The sequence below is a fragment of the Arctopsyche grandis genome, chromosome 5 (genome assembly GCF_051622035.1).
Source record: "Arctopsyche grandis isolate Sample6627 chromosome 5, ASM5162203v2, whole genome shotgun sequence".
Classification (NCBI taxonomy): domain Eukaryota; kingdom Metazoa; phylum Arthropoda; class Insecta; order Trichoptera; family Hydropsychidae; genus Arctopsyche; species Arctopsyche grandis.
In genome coordinates this window covers 21,952,595-21,977,207 of record NC_135359.1, presented here as the reverse complement: position 1 = coordinate 21,977,207, position 24,613 = coordinate 21,952,595, and the positions used below count along the sequence as shown (strand labels likewise).

Genomic DNA, 24,613 nt, shown 5'->3' with positions numbered 1-24,613 from the left:
TGTTGCCAACCATTTTCCTTAGGCTATTTGGTTAAGGGCGGACTGTTGAAAGTCGCTGGACTATAAATATTCATCCCTCGCCGGTCATCCCTTATCTCAGTCTGCCAGCACTCTTCAGACCAACACGCTTCATCGACACCAAGAACCTATCTACGCCTATTGAACCGACGCCATAAACCTCAACCCTAGTGTAAAATTAAAAATTAGTCCACCCTCACTCACCATGCATTCCACCATAGCCATATCGACGTCTAAGAGATTAAACGATTTTAAAATAAACAGCGCACAACCAAACAATGCACAGTGGCGCCGTTGGTCGCGCTTGAGTGCCGAACTCACTCGCTTATTTAATTATGCATACATAATATAAACAACGTGACCTTTCGGTTAAATTAATAAAGTGTAGGAAGTGAGTGTACGAGTTAACGCAAACATCATTTTTCACCGTGCATGTACTGATGTTCGTATATATGTATTAAATCATTGCTATACATACAAGTTCTATTACAGTCTCTTCGAGGCATGAAACTTTCATGCGTATCTCTGATACTTAAAATTTACATACAAACGGAGAGATTAGTATTTATTTTAACTACAATTCAAGCGTTTTATAGTGTGTAGTTTTGTTGTTATTTATTTCCGTATGTAAAATATGTACAATACATATTTATAATCGTTCAAGATGCATTTGGGTCGAACGTTCACGCTGTACTTCAATTGTCTGATTTTATCAGTTATAAATTAAAATCATTTAAGACAAATCTATACATGGCGTACGCACGCACGTCTGCGTTGCTTAAAATGTGTTGCGTTATTCAAATTATATATTTTGCCTTTACATCATCGCGCCGACGGACGAAATTAATTTTTTCACTGGCAATCAGAGCGTATGATTTCTGTTTAAGTACAAACAAAAAGCCTCTTATAGGCTTTGATCAGCGTGCGTGAAATAAACAATATTTTTCTTCTGCAGTCGATAAGAGAGCCCGCCGGCTTGTTGTGGATTTATTTACATAAATTTTTATTGAAAAAATTAACCCGTTGAGTGCCGCGACGTTTGGCGCTCTGTCGACACAACCCACACTGGCTACCAGTTGCTCGGCCATTTATCATTCGGAAACGCCAACCCTAAGTGATTTAAAAATATATGTATGTATGTGCGATATGTGTATTTTTTTATCCCCTCTTGGAAGGGTTGGCACGCGTCAAGGGCTATGAACAACCTTTTTCCGGTCACTTCCGATCAGGGTTCAAATACACGAATAGGGAATTAACATAAGTGATTTTTTACTCAATACAGATATGAAAGCGATTTAATTGAAGCATTTAGAATCAATATTAGATTATTGAAAGTAGTTACAATTTGATTTTAGACTCTTTTGAATCAAATTTCAATTTCAAATCTAAAATCATAAGAAATGTTATAAGCAAACATCGGATTTTGACTCGGTATCATTGGTGCGAGGCAAGTTTCAATTGGTTTCAAGTTTCGATTGGCCGTATCGCTAAACCATCATATAAATAAATAATATCTAAAAGCTAGCGAAACGTTCTCTTCTTCCACTTTCAACTTAAACATGTCTTTGGCAAATGTACTATTTTTTTTTAATTAGTCAAAATGAGAATTTTGTCTTCGTAGCTCATAGAAAATATTTAACGCTAATATTACATTTCCATTGATTTTTTTTATTAATAATTACATTCAATATATCAATCCCATCTTGTTTAAAAAATTATTTTATTTTTTATAAATTATTATAATTGCTTGAAAAATATAAAGCAACTGTTGAGTTCGGCCTCTGAAGTGACCTTTTTTATTCATTTGTGCCATAATTACCATCCGACCTTTCGTTAAAAGTAGTCTTCGGCGTTGGCTGAGTGCTCGTCAAATAACATACCGCTCAAATATAATCGTATACAAAGTTAGAGAGGAAAAAGGATGGTTGACAATAGTGAACCATTTTTTTATGCCAAAAGCATCGTCCCAACGCCAATATGCATAAATTTTATATTCATTTTTTCATATTTTTAATGAATATAAATTGTATCGCACTGTTTTACAAATAATGTTCTACAAATCAAGATTGACGATATGTAATTAACCCACCCATATTTTATACTAGGCATGTATAGCCTATTCAATAGTAATACATATTATAATTATAGGATGTAAATACATACACGTATATATTATGAAGCACTTTATATTTATTTTACGTCGTAGATATGTTTAAATTACATACAAAACACGTCGTTTATTTAGGGGCTAGTGATATTTTACAATTCAAACATGTGTCGCCGGTCGTCAATATCCTTGCTAAACATCTTAATGCTCATAAAAAAGTCTTGTACTCCACCGTAAAACATATTGGGGTAGTTCTGTACACACTGGGGGGTGAGCACAAGACGCTAGGGTAGATTTTTCATCACGCAAATTCTACAAGGGAACTCATTCTATGCTTTGAAAAAACATTCGACAACAACGATGGCGAATTTTCAGCCGCTTAATGTGGTCGAAGCGAAAGTCTACATTTCCATTTTACAAAGTCCATTCGATGTTTGTCCGTCGGTCTCTTGAGGATAGCGTTCAGGGGCGGCTGCACGCCACTTAACTTTTACGGCACACATATAAAAGTATCTTTAATATTTATCCAACGTTCGTAAACGATCGTTAATTTGCATAAATTCATTCCGAGCTCATTTGAATTCTCGATAAAGTATCCCCTCCGCACTGATCTTTCCATCAGATAGGGTAATTAATTTCGATATCCTACGATCTTTCCCCCTATAAAATACGAGGCGTACGTCGACTGACCATTTTGTTGCAATTAGTCGTAAAAAAAGCGCGTCTAGAAATGATGTGTGCGCTAATTCGATCCATGACATTAATTTCCTTAATTTGATCAAATATTAAATGCAAATAAATGAATCGGCACGAACCGCCTCTGACTCGTTTGACCCTCATGCGTCCGAGCAAAAAGGTTTCCCAAGTCCGTTCTATATGTAAAGACATCGTATTTCCATATTGTTTACACATGAAGATGTTCGGAAAACTGGCATCGCTTATTTGAGGTAGTAAATATAAAATTTAATAGTATGAATACATCGATCGGGGTATTTAATGTAAGCATAACCCGCGCCATATTTAATATTGTACTGGTGTGGAATAATATCATCACAGGGAGAGCGGATCAATCCGAAAGAAGGGTTCAAAGAAGACCGCTTTTCCGAGGCTGCAGCCGTGGCGGATGGGGGTCTGTATAATGTATGAAAAGCGGTTTTTCTCCTCTTATTTGAGTTGGTCAAAGTTGACCAGGCACAAAGGTCCGAGCGTGTTTACTTAAAAGGTTCTCGTGCGGATGGGGTCGCTTTGATATGGAAATGCACCGCGAGGGTTACGCTCAGTGGCGGCTCGCGATCGAGTTTTTACCATTTGAATCGATGAATTCCCAATTTGGCGGCCTCGAAGTAATTTAAAAAACAGCGAACCGGTCGAAGACCGAACGCCTATTTACTTATCCCGTCTCGAATAATACAAACTGCACGTTATTCGACACGTATATGAATATATACACATGAAGACAGATAGGCTATCCAAGATCGGCCGGGTGATAGTACATACTATTAAAAAATGATCAAAGCATTACATAACTGCTAAAATAGTGATTACATTATTATTTTAGTGATTTAAAAAAAAAAAACGTTTTAATACTATTAACCGTTATGAATCAACATTTGAGTTCGGTATGTCTCATTTTTTTAAAAATGGCATGATATTAACCATTTATTATGAAATAAAATATATTAATTTTTTATTTTAAAGATCATTATATGTATTTCTATGCCGCACTCTGTACAATGGTTAAATAATCGTTTTATTTTGATTATGCTCGTATATTTTCCAAAGGGTGATATAAATTCGGTGTTAATCGAAATGGCGTCTAATGTTTCCATGGCGTTAGCATAACGATCTCCCTATTCCGCAATCCTTTCATGTAAGGGAAGTTGGGGGTCGGAAGGGTGGGAGGGATTTAAAACCAAAATAAGCCAATGATAATTTAAATCCGACCCCTCCCGCGCGAACGCATTTTAAATAAATATAAGGGTTGCACTTTTGTTCGCCGTCGTTCCCGCGAGATCTTATTTACATCCCTGGGGGGTGGTGGCAGTTAAGGGTTGATTTCACTGGGAGGTCGTTTTCGAGATTGTACTCTCATTGTATGCATATGTCGTCGGGGAAATTACACCAACGTTGCGGTTTGATGAAAAGTCATAAATAATACATGTACAGTGCGATTCAAAGCGAATGTAAACTGATATTTCATCTTTTAAATTTTGCACCTTTGATTGTATTAATACATCCATGGCTCGAATAAAAGAGTTGCTCGATCACGTGTCGTCCACGTGTTCCTCTATTATTCCATTCATCTTTTTTTTCTGTGGGGACACGCGCAACATCCTGTTTCACCTCTTCGTCGAAGAATGGAAGCCTCGACGAAACCGAGCTAGCATATGTCTTGTTACGTGTATCCTTTAATCTGCTACCTGGAAGCGCACAGTATCCACGAAAAGGTGAAAGGGAAGAAAAAAGGGAAACTTTGAACGATTGAGCTATCAAAGAGGGCATCTTGGTGAGCTTTCACGCACTTATCGCAACCGATAGTGTGCACCCACCCAACCGGTTGACCGTTTATGTAAATTGGTACAGCTTCCGGTCCGACATTTAAATGTGTCCGTTCATTATTCGATAAACAATATGATACTTTGATGTCGTGTTTATGTGGGAATACATTAAGGCACAGGTGTTCGTCATAAACGGTGTATAAATTGTACCCGGTTGGGTTTTGTAATTGGTATTCGAGGAGCGCGCTATTGATTTACTGGTTGTATTACTGTCAAAACGTATGACATAAGACATTGAAATGTGTTGTTGAGTACTTCCAGCAAATTGTTCGTACGCTGATTGGTCGCTGTTTGGCATTGGCTGTGTCTAATTTATGTCGAAAAAGTGGATTTTTATCGATCAGGACAACGCGAATTGCTTACCGCAAAATGTGCAATACAGTTGTGCAACTTTTATTGCTATTTTTTCGAATATTTATCATATAGGTAAAAATTATCATATAACTTGAATGTAAATTAAACACACTTTTATTTCAACGCGGGCAGAATTGCCCAAACCTGAATTTTTCATAAATAAAATGTAAAAGAAATATAACTTTCTCAGAAACTGCATAAGGTTAGAAAAAAATTATAATGAATTTTATGGTTCTACATTGAAAAAAAATTACCTACATATATTTGCATAGCAGACCAATAAACAAACACTCATCTTTATTCATATTTAGCCAGCAGTGTAGCTCCTTGATTGCGTTAATGATAACCACCGATAGGTTCCCGGATTCAAGCTTTGGGCTGACCTCGATTAAAAATAATTTATTTTGAATATTTCTGCAATACGTTTGGTCAGACTTGGATATTTGTGACTCGATCGTTTCCTACCAGAGTTCGGCAATTTATTTCATTTTTTATTCAAACGGTTCCTCGTCAAATTGGAAAAAAATATCTCGGTGCTGGTCCTCCGGGCTAGAGCCATGGCTTTCCCCCCGAGGCCCGGGCCATGATAATATTAATAACCGTATTGGTTGAATTGATACAATTTTTCAAAAATGGGACTTCGAATACAAAACTTATTTTGTATATTGGAGATAGTAAAGAAGAGTTAGGTAGCTACATAGACAAAATAAGTGCTTGAATAGTACCTAAGAGAATTTAAAGGGGTGCAAGGATGGACATAGAGAAGATATGTAATTAGAAAAAAATTTGGGATGAGATAGATGCGACTTGCATAAAACAGAGATCAGAGAGTGTGTTGAAGAGGCCTTAATTCAGAAGTTTATTTATAATGGCTGTACATAAATGATGATGATAAAAAACTTGAAAAAATTATTCGCAATCTTCATATTATCACCTTTTGTTTCCCGTTTTGAGCTACATATTTAGTAGTCGAATATACGTCAAATATCGCCTTCCAAAATTATTTTGAGTAAATATATGTTTTTTGTGTGTGTGTACGTATGTACACACATATAAGATCGTGTGTTAGGATCCCTTTCCTTTTGTTAATTGTTTCCCTTTCAGTGCAATAATAATATATTGTGTACAGATGTCCGGCGCTGGTGTACAGGACCGTGCCTAGGCCTCGCACCACTAAAAACGTCAACGGCCGGCAATAATATGACAAATACCTTAATCGAAAGCCACCGCAGACGTATGGGCGAACGTTTAATTGCCGATAAGCCCTTATAAATAATACGCAAACGTCACAATACAAACACTCATTCCAAAAAATCCCATAATCAAAATCACAAGATCACCGTAAATTCTCAGAAAAAAATTCAATGACGTACTGAAGTGTGCCATTTTATTTCTTGAAAAGTAAATCGATAATTAAGCGGCGCATTTACCGAAATAAACACGGCAATGATTTTTCAGCCGCCATTATTTTCGGTCGAGTTGCAGTAAATTTTCCGCACCGAATGATCTCTTAATTAGTTTTTGCGGGCAGAAAGCCGAAATACGGATAAATACTTTTGTGCTCTCGGAACTCTTATAAGGGTGAAATAAACTATTTCTAGCAGCCAATTACAAGGTTGATTTGCTTAGATAACGCGCCAAAACTCACATTATTTACAGGCATACATATATGTAATACAACAGTATACCACGAATTTCATTCAATATGTGTACATATAGTTTAACGATTGATTTTAAATGCAACCCTATATATAAATTCCCACAATTAACAATTAAAGTCTATAGTATGTCGCCCGCATCGTACAATTCCGATACGTTCATTTAATTTAATTTTATATACTATGTAGAAATTCGTACTTTTTTTGTCTCTTTCCAAACGCATGCTCCTTCCTAGGACTAGGGTTGACGGAATAAATTTATTTATAATTATGTCTTTCGAAAGCTTTATCCTGTGCTGTCATCTCAATGTGCAGCTTCACACCGGCGACGGGTCTCTTATCCGATCTTGGATACGTAAAAATGCACAAAAATTCTAGAATACGTCGAAATAGCACGGAAAAAAACGGCAGGTAAAATAGGGGTTGAGGTAAAAATAATAACGCAACATCGCATAAGGTGGCCGTATGTATGTGTGTGTGATACGAAAAAAACGAATAAAATTAAGCAGCTTTTAAATGTGTTTTTCGGTTGATCTAGTTAATGCGAAAAAAATGCGCCCAGGTACGTGGAAAATAATGGCCGACGCCTAAAAAACGCATAAAATTCACAAAAAAAAGGACCCCGGCAGTTGGTGGCGTGCTGTTAGGACCCAACCCCCTCCGCCACCCCTCGCCTTTTATTATTTCTCAAAAATAACAAAGAATTTCACAAAAAAATCGTACGCATACACACATATTCCAGAAATTCGTACTGCGCCTGGCGGTAGGGGTAGTTTTTATTGCGAAATCAAGACGACCCTACCTGCCGCGTTGGAAACCTTTTTTCGATTCTCGATTTTCAGCAAGGGGTTGCTTACGTAAAAATATCGCTTTAAAAATTGTTTTCGAACGATTCGCCATCGTTTTGCGACGGTTGAAATTTCGGTTGCGTTTTTTTTTTCTTTTAGAGCTCATAAATATTTAATTCGCGTCTCGTCTAAATGTGCATCACACTCTTTAACATTTAGTCGACCGTCTGTCATATTAATAAGATTTGATATTAAATTCAACAAATTTCAAATTTACATACTAAGTCGTAAAAAATAGTTTTGCACCTATTTATAATTCGAAAATTATATTGAAACAATGAAAGTAGAATTTGAAGAAAAAAAACAACAACACAATCCGCTATATTAACATATGTGTAATAATTTTAACAGATACAAAGATATATCTTTTAATGCGCTTTACATCTAATTAATGGCGTATTTGAATAATTTACATTAATTGGTACGTACAAAACGCTCTAATATTTATAGCGCTAACTTGAAATCAACTTGCGTTGATTTCAATAGATTTTTAGACGAAGCAATTATCAAAGTAGCAATCAATCGCTCATAATATTTTGCAACGACTTCCGTTGCACAATATTTAGAATAATTTAACATACTAATGCAGCGTCATTCGTTCTATGAATTATTTATATTAAAATGAAAAAAATCGCAAATAATATCCGGTTTCGATTCGAGGGTAAAAGTTTGATTTCGCGCCTCCGATTCTGTGTCTCTCTCCCTTTTTTCGTCGGGGTGTGTATGGTGTGAGAGAGATGCTGGTATGAAGGGGTGAGAGGGGTGCAGAGCATCAGAACGCCAAACACACGTCCACCCTTTTATTCCCGAACGGGGTGTCAAGCGAATAACATATGTGTGATCGAGGGCTCCCGCCGTATTCAAAGTTTTTACGCGACGTTCGATAACATTAATTTCTTGGTTTAACACTTTGAGTGCTTGTCGCTCACAAGATGGTCGCCAAGTGCAAGATCAGAAGTCAGCTCAACGTGAAACCACCGCCTGAAAACAATAATAATCAAGTCGACATCAACATGATCAGTCTACAGGCGTACAAGGCCTACAGTGAGTAATACGTATATTGTATATTATTATATCATTCGATTGACTTAGATTGTACATTGAAAGTTTTACTATTTATAATATGTATAATAGACTTAAGTGGGAAATTTTGTTTTATTTTTCCCGTGGTGAGTTCAATTTACCGGAAATTAAATTATGTCATTGGGCAACCGTTTTGCGCCATTATATCTAGTGTGCGATACTTTTACGCATTTTATTACATATGTACATTATTTATTTTTATTCCAATGCATGTTTTATAAAATAAATTGACTGCTCTTGTTGTATTAAAATGTATATCGTTTGTTAACAAAGTAATTTCTAATATTAAATATGTATATAAGTCATTTCCATATAACGCACAGTTCACAAAATAATATTAAATGTTAAATAGAAACGTTACACAAAACAATAAAATAATTTCTATACATTTTATGCTCTACTAAATTTCGTCTATTGCTTTGTATGAATATATCATTTCAATTTTCTTTTGTCTTTACTATTTCATTCGTGGTAAATTAATTCATTTTCAAACATACATACTTAAGTGTGTACGTTTTTTAATATAAACAAATTAAAAGCGCAATTTTGGATAATCATTTCGCAAATAATATTTTATACACTTAAATGTAATAAGAATAAATTTTTCAACTAAAATATACATATACATAATTAGAATTGGTGTAATAAAACATTAACACGAATCAAATCATATTCTGTTCAAAACATTAATTATATTTTAACGACAATTATTATTTATTTTATTAAATAAACTTTTTTCCTCTAATTCACACTGAAATATAACAATTTACATATGTACATATGTATATAGCCAATAGACTCATTTCCTTGCCCAGTAACGTCCATCTACGTCATAGACCATAAAAGTGCATCCATTATACAAATTATACTGACATTTTTAATATAAAGAAATAAAAAAATCTCGCAAATACATACAATATAACATACATTTTATAGCACATAAATTTAAGAGCAATTATTTGCGGGAATATAATCAAGTAATTATTTTTACTTCATATACATACATATGTACGTAGTAACAATAGATGAAGTTTTGTGATCATGCGAAAATTCGAACTCGTTTTAAATATGTTTCATTGATATTAAAACATACTCGAAACTTCTTATTTATATATAATATGTCAGTTAATTAAATCCTCAATGCATAGCTTTTTCCATTTGTTTGTATTTTAGTTATTAAAATAAAATAAAATCACAATTTTTCATTGAACGATTATATTTGTTATATAAAAGGATCATATGTCCTTCCTTTATTATATACTAACGAAGCAACACCGTGTGGTTACGACAGTTGCGACTATTAATTGTTAAAGCAGCAAGGAGGAGGACCTCTTGGTCCTTCGCATGCGTATTTCTATAATAGGTAGGTAGGGCGAGCTTTAGCAGCCACCTACGTAAGTTATCAAAGTTTCATTTACGACCATAAGAAAGCCGTTTCATTATTTACGCCCGTCCGCCTCACGACCCCTCACTCCCACCCTTACCGCCATATACATATACTACCATATTGTGCATGACGTAAAATAAAATGGCTTTCGTGGTAGATACCTTACGAATTAACATCGGTGAATATTGTTTCATACACATGTGCACGTACATATAGCGAAATGTCGCTGTCGTTGTCGAAATTACAAATCATCGCTCGAAGGAATGGGGGATGGTGGAATACACCCCTTGCGAAAATATAATAATTGTTATAGCGGCGTCGTACGCGGCGCGGAAACTTAATTATGAGTTATCGTTGCATTAAGGGTCGTTAGGGGGTGGCGTTACTTTCGTCCCGTTGAACAACCCTCTTGCGACAGTAGGGGATGAGAAGGTGAAAACCTTCTGCGGAATCTTCGGCTTGGAATTCATTTTTAGGATTAGAGTATTATGTTGTATTTACCGTTGTCTTATGGCCTGAAATTTATTTTTGTATTTGTATAATGTATTTTATTTAATTATGACGTGTGCTATTTTTTGATGAATTTTGAATGAGTGTATGTTAAACTTTCATATGATTAAAAAATACAAAATTTGAAAATTTGCAGTTCATTTACATATAAAGTATGTATATGAATATCAAAATTTGTAAGAGGCGATTGACCTATGCACTTTCATAATAGGAATTCGCTGAATTTTATCTTCTGATAGTCATGAACATGTTGAACAATATCTTAAAGTTGAATTTTGTAATTTGTTAATATCAGTCAGTTATTAATAGAGGTAGGATAGTCACCATTGCTATCCAGTGCTATACATTGTTCGGCAAACCATTAACAATGCATTTACAACATTTGAACAATACACGGCCCCCTCAGGCTCCGGTGACTAGTTATTAGTAGCAGAATAAATAATGTTGTATTTTTATTTTATTTATATATTTATACCAGGAAGGCCTAATAGGTAAACCCAATTCGCCTTCCTGGCCAATAACAATAACATATACACATATGTACACAAATATATACACGTACACACAAATACATATACATATGCAAGTGATACATATTTAATAGTTTGGACATTAAAATTAATTCATTTGTAACATTCACACTCCTAGAATTAAAATCACCCAAGATCATAACCCTCCTGCCAGCCAACACATTTTAGTTCTTTTGCACGTTTGAAAAAAATGAATTAATTATATTTTAAACCGCACTAGGTACCTTAAGGGTAGTAAAGGAAGTGAAGTATTTTCGCTTAAAATGTATATGCTATAGTATAGTAACATTGTTCTGATGCATTATAAATGTAAAATAACAAATATTGTACTACAATTAAAGTTCTGCCATTTTTTTTTATATATTTCCAACAAAAACAAGTTTAAAAACAACAAGTCTGTCAAAAGATAAATTATTTATCTTTTTTTGTTTGGAGATTGCAAAAATATAATATATGATTCTGGAGACGTCACGGGGATCGGAAGGGGATGAAACGATATCGCAGCACCCGATAATTAATGAAGATTTCCCCTCACACCCCCCACATCAAGGGGTGGTTTCGGTAGTGTTGCAGTTTCGCACACTTGCAGACGCCATCTCAAGATGGCGTATATACCCTCACACCATCCATCCTATCGCAGCTGGCGAGCATGGTGAGAGGAGGCAGGTTATTCGTCGCACTTAGACTTGTCCATTATGACATTAGACATTTATGAAAGTGAGGCATCCGCTTCGTGCACTCACTTACGACTTTAAAATCCAGAGGAACAATTCGATGATTTAATATTTAATCTGTTTGCACTCGAGATCGTGTGGTGATTAGCTCGCTGAGTCCATACCCACCTACCTACATACATACTTAAATTGTACACACGTAAAAGGTTATTGAATTATAATAATTTAACACAGTACGTGGAACTCTTGGGTATGTATCCTACATACGTACATACATATAATATGTTATACATGAGTGAGAATCGAATGGCCGCTAATTCTTTATTCGTCCATCCAATATATAATTCCATTAGAGCTGCGGTTACCTGGAAAAGTTGTTGAAATCATAATAGGGCGTAGCATGCAAAATGTCTGACATTTGATTTGGGGGTGGGTGGGGTTATTTATTACGTTATTACTCATACACTGTTTGCACCAAATAAATGCCAACGCTTAATTGAAACGCTGTATATTTAATGCGATCCTCACGCGCCACCTGTAACTGATACAGTGCACGATATCAAAATTAATTTTTTATTACTTCACATTGAAAATAACCACCGTGCATCAAATTCATTCCCTGATATAGTTATTCTATACATATTAAATTGGTTAGAAAAGGAATTCTGATAAAATGTAATTCTCATTGAAATCTTTATAAGCAGCGTTATAATTGAAAGTAGTATAAGTCAATTTTTCTTCATAACAATATTGTAAAAAAATACCAGCGGCCTGTAATACGTTAATTCTGCTTTTATGAAATTCTGGACATATCGAATTAAAATCAGTGATAACAATTTGTGAATTAAGTCACAGTGTTTTAATTTTGTGTGAATTGTGTGATTAACAATGTTTTCGGAATTGAAAATTGGACTTCCGCCACAATCAAATATAACGACTCATATATGAAAGTTAATGTTTTTTTAATGTATGTATGTATGTATGGCCGCTATTCAAATCCACAGTTTTCGGCTTAAAATTACAAAGTTTTATTCATATTGCATATATCAGAGTACTGAACTTACATATACCAGAGACGGGATTTGCTAGGGATCGGAGCGAGTCGAACTTCTAACGCCGAGCAAATTCGTTTTTCCGCTATGAATTTCCGCAATTTCAAATACATGTATAATTACCAAACGTGCTTTGGAAAGGTCCAGAGACCTTTGAGGGCTTTTATCGCAACTCTCATTCGCCAAAGCAAAATTATACGAATTCCGAAAATTTACGAAGGAATGCAGAAAAATATACTTTCATATAAAAAAATAATATGTTCTAATCATACTCATTGTGTATATTTCTTCTAAATTACATCATCAAAATACTGTTGACTATGTTTTGTGTAAATCTTCGATATGACGAACAGTAAAAATATTTGCTATAATATGAAGAAGTATAGTTGTTTGTATATTTCTTTATTTAAACATATTTGATGGCTTTATTAATTCCGAAGAACCGATAATGAAAGAGTTTACATGTGTTTCTGAATAAATAACCTCAAGCACACGTTCTCGACCCTTTGAATTCGCAGAGGTATCACTCGCGGTCAACTAATACGGTCTGATAGATCATGGCCGTTCAATATTGCCTATAAACTAGAATGTCTGGGATGCAAAGTGCTACTGAATATTTAATTTCAAAAGAAACCTTCGGCCGCATCCCACATATGACCGCGGTCCGTTTTTGTATCGAAAGCAATTTTTTTCCGCCTTTTCCAACAACCACCCGCATCGTATTGCGCACCCTTCACGCTCAATATACGCAAACGTGGAGAAAATATATTTTTCATATCATTTATATGTATCTTTTGAATTCGAATTAGAGGTGGGACCGGGCGGGGATGAAATTAATTGACTCCCGAATATTCAGGGCCGAGGTGTGAGTGGGAGTCTGATCCCGGACCCGGATTAGGGCCTCCCCTTTCTTGTCAGGTCTTTTCTACCCCTCGTCTCCCATCCCATCCAGCTCTACTTGGCCGTTCTCCTTCTGGCGGTGGTCCTACACTGACCAGTGTTTTAGGGTCGTATTACTTTAAACGGCTCCCGAGGGGGTCACTTCTCAACACGGTACTATTATTTTTCAACCCCCACGTCCACTGTGGCGGATACGATCCCCATCTACATATCTACTTATCCGACATTTCGCATCAATGCAAACTATATACATATATACACTATATACTTATATACACTACATTTTTTTTAAATTAATTCTGTAAATTTACTATAAAATTATTGATACTAGTAGCTACAAATGTGTACATATATAATTGTTTGATTGTTACAATTTTTCTTTATGTATACGAAGGAATAATAGATGAAGTTTTGTGACCATGCGAAAATCGAACTTGAAATCGATCACACGTTTTCAATGGTTAAGAAAAAATGCGTGTGTGTAATGTTAGTATGTGTGGCTGTATGTATATTTGCCCAATGCAAACTGAAACTTAGTATCAGTTACTGAAATGCTTATTTTCTATACATATGTAATATACATCGTAAACTTTTTACTTATCATTTTGTTCAATACTATCTCTAATTAATAGCTACATATTAGTAATTATTTTTACTTTAAGCGAAAGAGCTAAATTCTTATCAACAAAATATATTACCATAATTTTGTAAAATAAATCCAACCCATATGAGTTATATTTTAGTAACGCAACTTTATGAATATTTTTGAACAATATTCAAATTATTTTTTTACAATATAACTTAAAAAATCATTAAGTTTTACTTTTGTGGGTTGAATCTTTTTTCTATAACTAACTATATTTAATTCATGTTTTTCATGTACGTAGAAAATACCAATCAAAACTGTACATATATTATGTATATTATGTGTAAATATATCAAACTAAAATTGCATAAAATCTCTTTAATAGAATGAAAGTATGGGTTGTATGCCATGTGTACTGAGTTATCTGTCATCTCATCAAATTTTATTTTATTTTAATAAATATATGTATAACCACAGTTTTTCCACAGGTTACCCCAATATGACACTGTGGCCAAATAATACATATATAATACACATAATAGACAAGAATAATACACATTTTATATAATCATACATACATATAAATTATATATATATAAAAAAAAACACATTTCATTTTATTTAACAAGCATTTACATACTACCCAAAATATGTACGTGTACCGTTTCTATCTGAGGAAAAAATGTAACAAGTTATCACGAACGAGCTATGTATGTATGTATATGCTCAAAAAAGCTTTAAAATAATATTAACTGAAATAAATAATCATCATAATTAAATTATCGTTCAAGCCAATCTAAAAACTAGACTTTGTACGTAAATAATGTAAATGTAAATAATTTCGAAAGAGACTTTGTACGTAACTATTGTTGGTTCGTAAAATCAGGGCGCTAAATTTAATAAAAGAACAAATGAATATTCAAATAAATTTAAATAAAATAAATTATCCAAATAAATTTAATACAATGTTTACTTTTAGATTAGCCATGTTTAAGCGGCTTATATTACAAATTTATATTAAAACCACTAGTTGCTAATATTTTTCATGTTAACCCTAAAATTTCTTTAAACCTGCAGTTTCAAATAATATTATATTTAAATTTAGTGAATTATTTCTTGAGATGCATGTGTAAGAATGAGAGTGGACAGTATGGGGCTTATATAGGGTATACCTGTGGCGGCAGGGGCGCATAAAGAGCGTCTGGGCGGCTTTTACGACCCCCGAGAGCCGTTGCCGGTGACAGTTGAGGGCCGCGTTACGACCGCGACCCGCAAACTAGCCCCCTTTCGGCCGCCCTGAATTATTTAATATTCAATACGACCGATAACCGACGCCGGACGTCGCGACGCCTATACGTCACCCTCCCCCTTCTCCCCACCCACACTTTCCATATTAAATTCATACCTTATTTACATGAACGTTAAACGATGCGATGTGAATGGGTACAGACGGGCTCGTCATACTCACTTGACTCGCTTGTGATGATTATTATTTTTATATGATGATTCTAATGATTTTTTTTTCTTTAACAGATCTTCCGCCCAGCAGAATGGTCAAGTCACCGTCGACGCCGCCGTCAAACGGTGAGTTTTATAAATGCAATTTACATACTTAACTTACATATTTTCAATGCGGGCGCATTACAATATTTTTACATACGCTCAGTGAATGGGGAGATAACAAACGACCGAGGATCGGAGAAATCCACCTCGTGGATATCCAGCGCATATCCTCGTCCACGTCCTTAAATTCATTTTTATTCGATATTCATATGCAAAGAGCATAGTCGATCCACGGTTGAGCTATGGCGCCCGAGAGTCCGGTGCAGTCTGCCCAAAAGATTTGCGTTGCATTTTCGATCTGCTGAAAATATGTTTACCGAATCAAATAAAAGTATCTACCATGATATAATTCATACGTATCAAATACATTTTTAAAAATTAGCGATTTAATATTATATTAAAAGTTAATTTAAATTGAAACGGATACTAAAAATGCGCCGCGGCTTATTTTAAAGCACTGACAAAAAAAAATTCAATAACCCTTTGTATGCCAGCGACTCACCTGTGAGTCGCACATTGACTCGTTTGTATGCTAGCGTCTCACAATCGAGTCACGTCGATTTATGTTCTGAAATGTACAATATTTATTGATTAAAAATGGTTTTATAAGCAACATATTAAGACGATCTTGGTTACAAAAATAATTCGATTTTATTTGTTTAGCTAATTTATAAATTGCTAGCGTACATGACTGACAGCTAACTGGTTATGCATGCTTTAACATTTACATACGAAGCTCTCATTTAATATTTTGGGTTTTAAATAAAAATAGAGCAGTGACGTGCAGTTGATTTGGTGCAATATAGGCAACCGTCTAATTCTTCAACAACAGGGTCTTTCAGGGTTTATTCGTTGGAGAGGGGGGGCGGCTCATGTTGAGAGTTTTATAAGTTGACTTCTTCGACCGTTAAAACGGCTTTAAAATATGTCATATTTGAATCTTTTTATAATAAACTTATTGAAATGTGAAATTATATATTGAATAAAAGTCAAAACACTTAAATGCCTTGCCCCATGTATAGTTTGTCCTTCCTTAATTTGTGTTTACGCAAAAAATATCGTATAGTTTAGTTACGGATTATAATTCAAATTAAATTTGCATAAGACATTGATTATTATTGTATAATTAAAAATAAATAGTATATGCTGTGTGCTCGTATATTGATTAAAAACTTTTTTTAAATTAAATAATTATATATATTTTAAACGTATAAAATACAATATTTTGTGCGGAATGGACGGCGCTCACAGTACCGTGGCGGTCATCGTCGAGAGTAACATTTTTATTGAGCCGATTTGGCATTCAAAGCACAGGCCGTTATTCAGATTTTCACAAAATATGAAAATCTCGACCGGGCCGGACCCGTCCGGCCGGCCGTCTAGCGGTGGGGAAAATCGTCAGAAAACTCGTCGGGAAAAACTTCTCCCTTTTTTCGCACCCTCCCGACAACTGTGCATCTGATTCCGAAAAAGATTTCACCCTCCTCTCTTCATTATAAGGCATACACACATTTCATACTCGTGCATAATAAATATACACCCATATGATGTGTGTGGATATCTTAATTTAACTGAATACATATAATTCGACTCTTTGTACTTGAATTAAATAGCTCGGTTCTAGAACTAGGGTGAGTTTTCTTACCAGAGGTGTATGGTCATGCGGAAAAGCCTTTTCCATCATCAACCGTGGGGAGTGTGTACCACAATGGTCCAGTTGCTCCATTAGTATTCGGGTGTCGTATTCCGGCTGCATTATACATGTATCCGCCACGAATATTTTAAAACCACCCCTCACCCTCATGTAAATATCGACAGAAGACGTCACGAGCCGCCACTGACCCTCATACGGCGACCGAAGTCCAAGTCTCGAATTTCGCCTTGCCGCTAAAAGCCACTTTATACACACACACACAATTTTCTCCATACATTATGAAATATTTACTGTAACTTCAGCTGAAAGATTTTGAATAAACTTTTTTTTTCAAGATATGTATGTAGAATATTTTATATGCGATTTTCTAAAATTCGAAATATTTTTTTGAATTTTTATGGACTTAATTCTAATACTACAACATATGTAATTTGAGAAAATCATGCTTTAAATGGGTTATTTTAATCTTCTTAATTAAATTTGACTCCTTCATTGATAAAGTTTCAAACTTAATAATATATAATCAATAAAATATCTCAATAGGCTAAATTAGTACTCGGTGGATTTTATTCATTCTTTTTGAAAATACGGTAGTATTAATATTTTGACTTTTATACAGAAGTTTCATACTTTGTAAAATATTCATTATGTTCATTATTACATACATACATTGCAAACTATTGTTAAATATTTCAAAATTTATGGAAAAACATTTTTTTAAGTTATCTAGTCTGGATCGGATTTTTATAATAAAAGTCGTCCATTTTAATGGAAAATTATTGGGAAGCTCAGAGGCATGCTTTACGCCGAATCATCGTCCCCTGTAAAACAAAACGCAAAGAAGGGATGCGTAAAAATAAAATTTTGACCGCCGAAATGCACACATATCAATCAGGTCCGCTTTGACAGTAAGGAAATTTGAAGCATTATACATTCAGAACTCGTCTTACCCGACAGAGTACACCGAGTAGCCGACCCACAGCAAAAAAAAATAACTACACATCCATAGTCGTAGCGGAACATTTTATGGGAAATTTTCGTATAAACACACCAGCACAAAACGCAATATCACCACACTCCTCAAACATCGCGAAAAGACCACAACCAGAAGGGAACAAAAAAAACGTACGAAAAAAGAAGACGAACCGATTGAGAATGAGCCGGCCTCTCGTAAGTGGTAGAAATTTGTGTGCGCAAAAAGAAAACAATCACGAAATAAGTTGGAAATAATGCGCCGGTGATATATGAGAGCCGGCTTCAAAAATAACCGTTATTACATTACAAGCTGTGTGGGAAACTCATTAGACGAGCTCACATATGAATGACGTTACACTTTTCAATAAATATGTACATAAGTACGTCCGAATGAAATTTAACTTTAAAATTATCCTTTTTTTCAAATACACACTTTATAAGCATCCTGTAGAAGCGTAGACGCGTAGGCGAATCCTAATATGCAATGACTGGCATTTAAAATATTGGAAATTTGTATATATGTATGTATGTGATTTCTCTTGAGATCAGCGTCCAGTTTGAAGTCCTTTTGTGACGTAATCTCATACCGCAGCATCTCCATCTGAGCCAGTACTGATCTGATGTTCAAATGTAGGCAAATTAGCATTTGTACATATGCACGTGTGTGTGTAAGAATTGAGTAATCCGGCATTCGTATCCGGCCTCTTTAGAGTTACATATGAACCAATCCGTGCTACTTTCATACCAGTAATGATACTTTTGTGGGTTTTTTTTATTTATTTCTCATCTTTATTTATTATTATTATTACGCTGGCTACTTCTGCGTAATCTTGTGTCTCTTTCTGGCAATATTTTCGTATTAAATATAGATTAAAAATGCATTTATACGTAATTTTTTGCGACCGAAAAGCTTCGAGTGATATCAACGCGCACATATAATTGAAATAACGCTGCTGTATTATTATTTTTTGTTATTATTATTTTACGTGTAATAAATTATCGATTTCGGCTGGCGTGTTAATTTATTTTAAATTAATAGTTTTAATTGAAAATTCTGAATTACGGAAATAATTTACTTGCCTCAATTGAGTAGGTAGTCGATGAGATGTTCTGACGTTGATAGTTTTTTCATTTGTTTTAAATTGATATTGATCATTGAATACATACATATTATATATACATATGTACACTATTTTTATATTGAGTGTATCTTCAATTCTCCATGAAGTGCTCCTTTTGAAATGCGATCAAACAAACGCACTCCCCGCGCCCCATTTTATTCAAATGTATATATTTATGCAGCCCTTGGTGTATCTATTATTCAACCCTTTTGAAATTTAAAGTGTTTCACCACGACCTTAAGCGCTTTTTTACCCCGCATCATTATTCACAGGTAACGACAAACTAGCGTGTCGTTTTTTCGTATTTTTTTTTTTTGTTCTCGTCTTCCCCACAAGGGCGCGCATAATGTGAGGTATCGCGCATTATACTATTATATTACACGCGTTATAAGGAAGGGGTTACGTTAGAATACATAATAAATAAATAAATAACAACAACACGGGCAAAAAATGGTGATAGAGAGAGGCAGCCCAAAAGCCGCGGCGCGTGCCTTAATTTACCTGCGATGAATATGCAGTGGAGAGGTGTGTTGTCGCGAAAGGGTTAAGTTCCCCTTGTATGTACAATGGTAGTGTGATGTTTATCTAATCGTGTCTTATGAGCGATTAATTTAAATGGGGTGACTTTTTTCAGATCATTGTACACATGTTTGAATAGTATATGATATGCATGTAAGTGGGTGCTAATAGCTTGTCTATTTGCATAATAATATAATGGGTAATCTATCACTTCTAAACTACTCTTTTTTTGCATATAAATATTTTGATGGATACGTATGTTTAATAAAAATAAAAAAAATGAAGTATGACGCACGCTGCCTCTATGATCAGATTGGATTTTCCATATTTGATATAATGAAATGTTTATTTTTATTATTTAACGTACATTGATTGTGCACCTAAAACGAATTAATTTTTCAAGAACGAATTTGTATTTTTTACACGTATTGAAAATACGATTTTCTCAGTTTTAACGATTAAGACATAAGTACGGTCCAGTTTTATATTTTATTTTATTTCAATCAATCATGCACACTCATCTTAACATATTTCTCTAAAGCGACGAGTATGCTATAACGATTAAGAATTATTAAATTTATAAACAGGTATATTTGCATTAAATACGACATCTATCGTTAAACATTGTATAGAAGTAGTGTAACTAATATACAAGGCAAATACAAACATCGTTCCACAGAGATATACATATATAGACAAATTTCCAGCATTTATAAAAATTAGCGAAATTCGAGATGAAAAACTCGAAATTTTGCGAGAAATGGGTTGTCTACTATTTGAAACCGTTTCAATGAAAATCAGATAAATTGGCAAACGATCATTCTGGAGTCATATATCAAAGTTATGGCCAGGAGCAACCGGTGCTCACTTTGTTCGAAAGCATTATATGCTAACGACTGGTCTATGCTGCTGGTTAATAAAGAAATAAATTACTTTCTGCTTGTAATTAAAAGATCTAAGATTTAAGTATAGTAAAAAATTGGAAATTCTCATTTGAATAGTTATAAATTCAGGTCAATCATCTCTTCAAAATTTTACGGTTTTTCGGACTAAAATTTAATTTCGTAAATTCATTGATTTTTAATTCATTGATATATGTACATATATATATATATATATATATATATATATATATATATATATATATATATATATATATATATATATATATATATATATATATATATATATATATATATATATATATATATATATATATATATATATATATATATATATATATATATATATATATATATATATATATATATATATATATATATATATATATATTGAGGAATTCGTGTGAAACATCAAGGTAATACATAATGAAAAATAGAAAAATAGGCAACTAATCATAAAAGACCGCATTTTTACATCTGACGAAATCTGATCTCCTTATATTATATATTTTTAAAGAAATCACATTGTTGTACGTCGAATTTTCTCAAGGTATACCTACGTTTTATCGTAAGTATTTTTTATCAATTGAAATGTGTAGTCAAATTACCGTATGGTTGAATTATATGAGAAACAAAAAAAGAACAAATAATAAAGGAAGTTAATTAAAATGCGATTAAAGAACATTATAACATATTAAATACGTTGAGGTTGCACAGGCAAATTCGCGGAGAAAAAAATATATTTTTCCATAGTTTTTACCCATCGACATTTGAACGCGCATATTAAAATTTCATTAACACTCGAATAAGCCGTGCCTAAAATATCAATTATGGTAAATTGCGCTAACGATCTCATTTCGTGTTCGGTCGGTTCGCCGTGACCGATGTTGTAAATAACATGTTAATTGCGTTTCGATATCCGAAATTAAATTTTACAAATTTTTTCTCTCCCCCCTGAATGACCTACCTACTCATACCTACGACTCTACGAGTACACTCGGGAAATAAATTACAGTGTGAAAATTAATTATGTTTTGATCGTTACAAACACGTTCCGCAGTGAGAAAATTTTTATCAATTTCTTACATTTATAATAAGAATGAGTTGATGTTGATTTTTTTTTCGATGTGTATAGAGATAGGTAAAAAATAAAGAATTTCAGTAGCTCGTGTGAGCAACAAAAGGCGTGGCAGGTAGTGATGTGGCACGCGGCGGCACGCGCCACGGATTCAACCCTTTCGCTCCCGGCACGATTAAATAACCACTTAGCGCTCACGAGATTTATTGGGAGGCATCCACAATCAATCATCCTTCGATGTAGATTTGATTGCTTTATTTTTCGATGCTCTCTCTATCTTCGATCGCCATTACCCCGAGGACACATCCTACCGAAAACGATCACTTCCGGAAAAACAATCAAGATAATTATCATGTATACACAATTTTTTATAAAAGTTACCAAAACGTAACCTCTTCGAAACAGAAAATGCAAAAAAAATGTGTTTGTGTTGAATGTAGTATATATTGTATATGTATTTACTTACATACAAATACAACAGACCAGGTGTTCTCTCCGGTTCGTTCATGAACATACTACATAGTTTGTTCTAAGCCCGCTTTAAAGTCAATGAATTTGACCCTTAAGTCCTCAACATGAGGCCACCACCCCCCAACGAATACAGTCAAAGAGACTAAGTCTTTCGTCGGAGAACGAGAAGGTTGTTCATGAACATACACGAAATATTAATTTTATCTAAATATTAATATCTTCAAATAAACTCACCAAGTGCCACAAAACTTTTGAGATTTTTAAGCGCCAATTATTTGAAATGTGAAATCCTGTGTACATAACGTTGCTATAATTCCCGTTTTCGCCAGTATTAAAAATATTGCAACCCAGGGTAAGCATACTTATATTATAAAAAGAATACTTATATTTATGTTTGTGCATTAACAAACTAGTTCGTTTGTCAATTTGTACTTTAAAACTGGCCAGATTGGTTCGTGTATGAATAAACTAGTATGTTCATGAACAAACTAAATATACACTTGGAATGTAACATATATGCACTATTTTTTATAAAGGTTGCCAAAACGTAATCTCTTAAAAGTGCAAAATGCAAAAAAAAATATGTTAAATGACAGTTAAAAATAAACAATTTATTAATTAATCTTTTATATTGATGGTAGCATGGAATTTAATCTAGAAAAAAAATTGCATTAGATATTGCGTTAACAGAAGTTGCGAATAATATAATAAAAACTAGTATAATATAAAGATAACAATAGCAACGCCATTTTGCACGTCGCGTCGGTCGTAATTTAGCGATTTCTCGGCAAATTTTATCCACGATGGCGATCATCGCCGATAAATCATCGTTTGCAGATAACTCTGACGTGACGAATAAAGGGGAAGAGCGTCCACGAAACTAATCGCCTTAGCCAAAAAAAAAATCATATACAATATACGGACATCGGCCATATTAAAAAATCGAGCAAATTATCAACGGACGGGCGCGAGTCTAAATTGCGAATAAATTCGGAAGGGGTACGCGCCATATATCATCGTAAGCGATGGATGTGATCGAAGGGAAATGTGCAATTTTGATTATCGGGACTCGGGAGATTTTTTTTATTCAACCCCTCCCCATATATGGAAAGGGTTATTCTTCGGGGAGGGGTTTGCGTCGTCGAAGGGTTGACTTCATTGGCTGCTAATGCGAGATAAACTGTCGCCGTGCCCACAACCCCTAGCTTAAATATTACTCTCAACCAATGGTGAAGATGGAGTTTTAAGTGTATTTTTTATTTGCATTCTTCAGATGGAGAAACTGGTGGTGACAGTGGTGATGATGACCAGAGTGGCAGTAGCGACCGATTAGCGGCTCTGCATCGACTCCAGAGTCACGACGACAACTCCTTAGACTCCGAACGAGGAGGCGCCCTCAACCTGGTAAGAATACATTTTAATCAACATCTAATTTAACTTTTCATATGAATCCATAAAGTTATAAACATGCATAATTTGTAAACTTAGAAACTATAAAATAAATGTTGAAAAAAATCCTACTATTATGTACTACATATATACATAGATTTGATTCTGAATTCATTGATATAGTAACTTGGATGCTGATCGAAAGCTTCATAAATGACAGCATTCCAATTGGCTAGTAGATAATTTGGCTTGATTGAACCAATTCGCATGAGTTATTACACTGAACAACAAAACAAAATATTTTTGACTTCAATAATAATTTAAAGTATTTTAAAGCAATAAAAATCACAATCAATAGAAAAAAACATCTGACTGCTGATTCCAATACTCATTTTTGGCACAGCAATACTAGATTTTGAGTTAAGAATAAGACTGCAAAAGCCAAAAATATGTAAAAATGCATTTTTTTTAATGTTTATATCTCATAAACGAAAAGAAGCCAACAAAAATAATTGTCATATTCAAATTTAGTGGGTCAAATATATGTATTAAATTTTGATTGGTCTCCGCTCCGAAAGGAAGAAATCGTGATTTTTTGTTGCTCAGATGCTTTGCTTTGTATCGTGAATCTTTTTTGTGTAAAGTAAATTTATGTATTTACATATGTAGTCGAAAA

The 24,613-nt window shown here is 34.1% G+C and overlaps 1 protein-coding gene across 2 annotated transcripts in view; it reads left to right on the top strand.

Annotated features, from left to right (window-relative positions):
- The window catches only part of LOC143911652 (uncharacterized), a 115,680-nt gene that overhangs the window by 88,005 nt on the left and 3,062 nt on the right, over positions 1 to 24,613 (top strand). For both annotated transcript variants that reach the window (XM_077430632.1, XM_077430633.1), the window contains 2 exons: positions 15,799 to 15,849; positions 23,822 to 23,952. In XM_077430632.1, the coding sequence (XP_077286758.1) occupies positions 15,799 to 15,849; positions 23,822 to 23,952 (182 nt within the window). The remainder of the gene's footprint in view (positions 1 to 15,798; positions 15,850 to 23,821; positions 23,953 to 24,613) is intronic.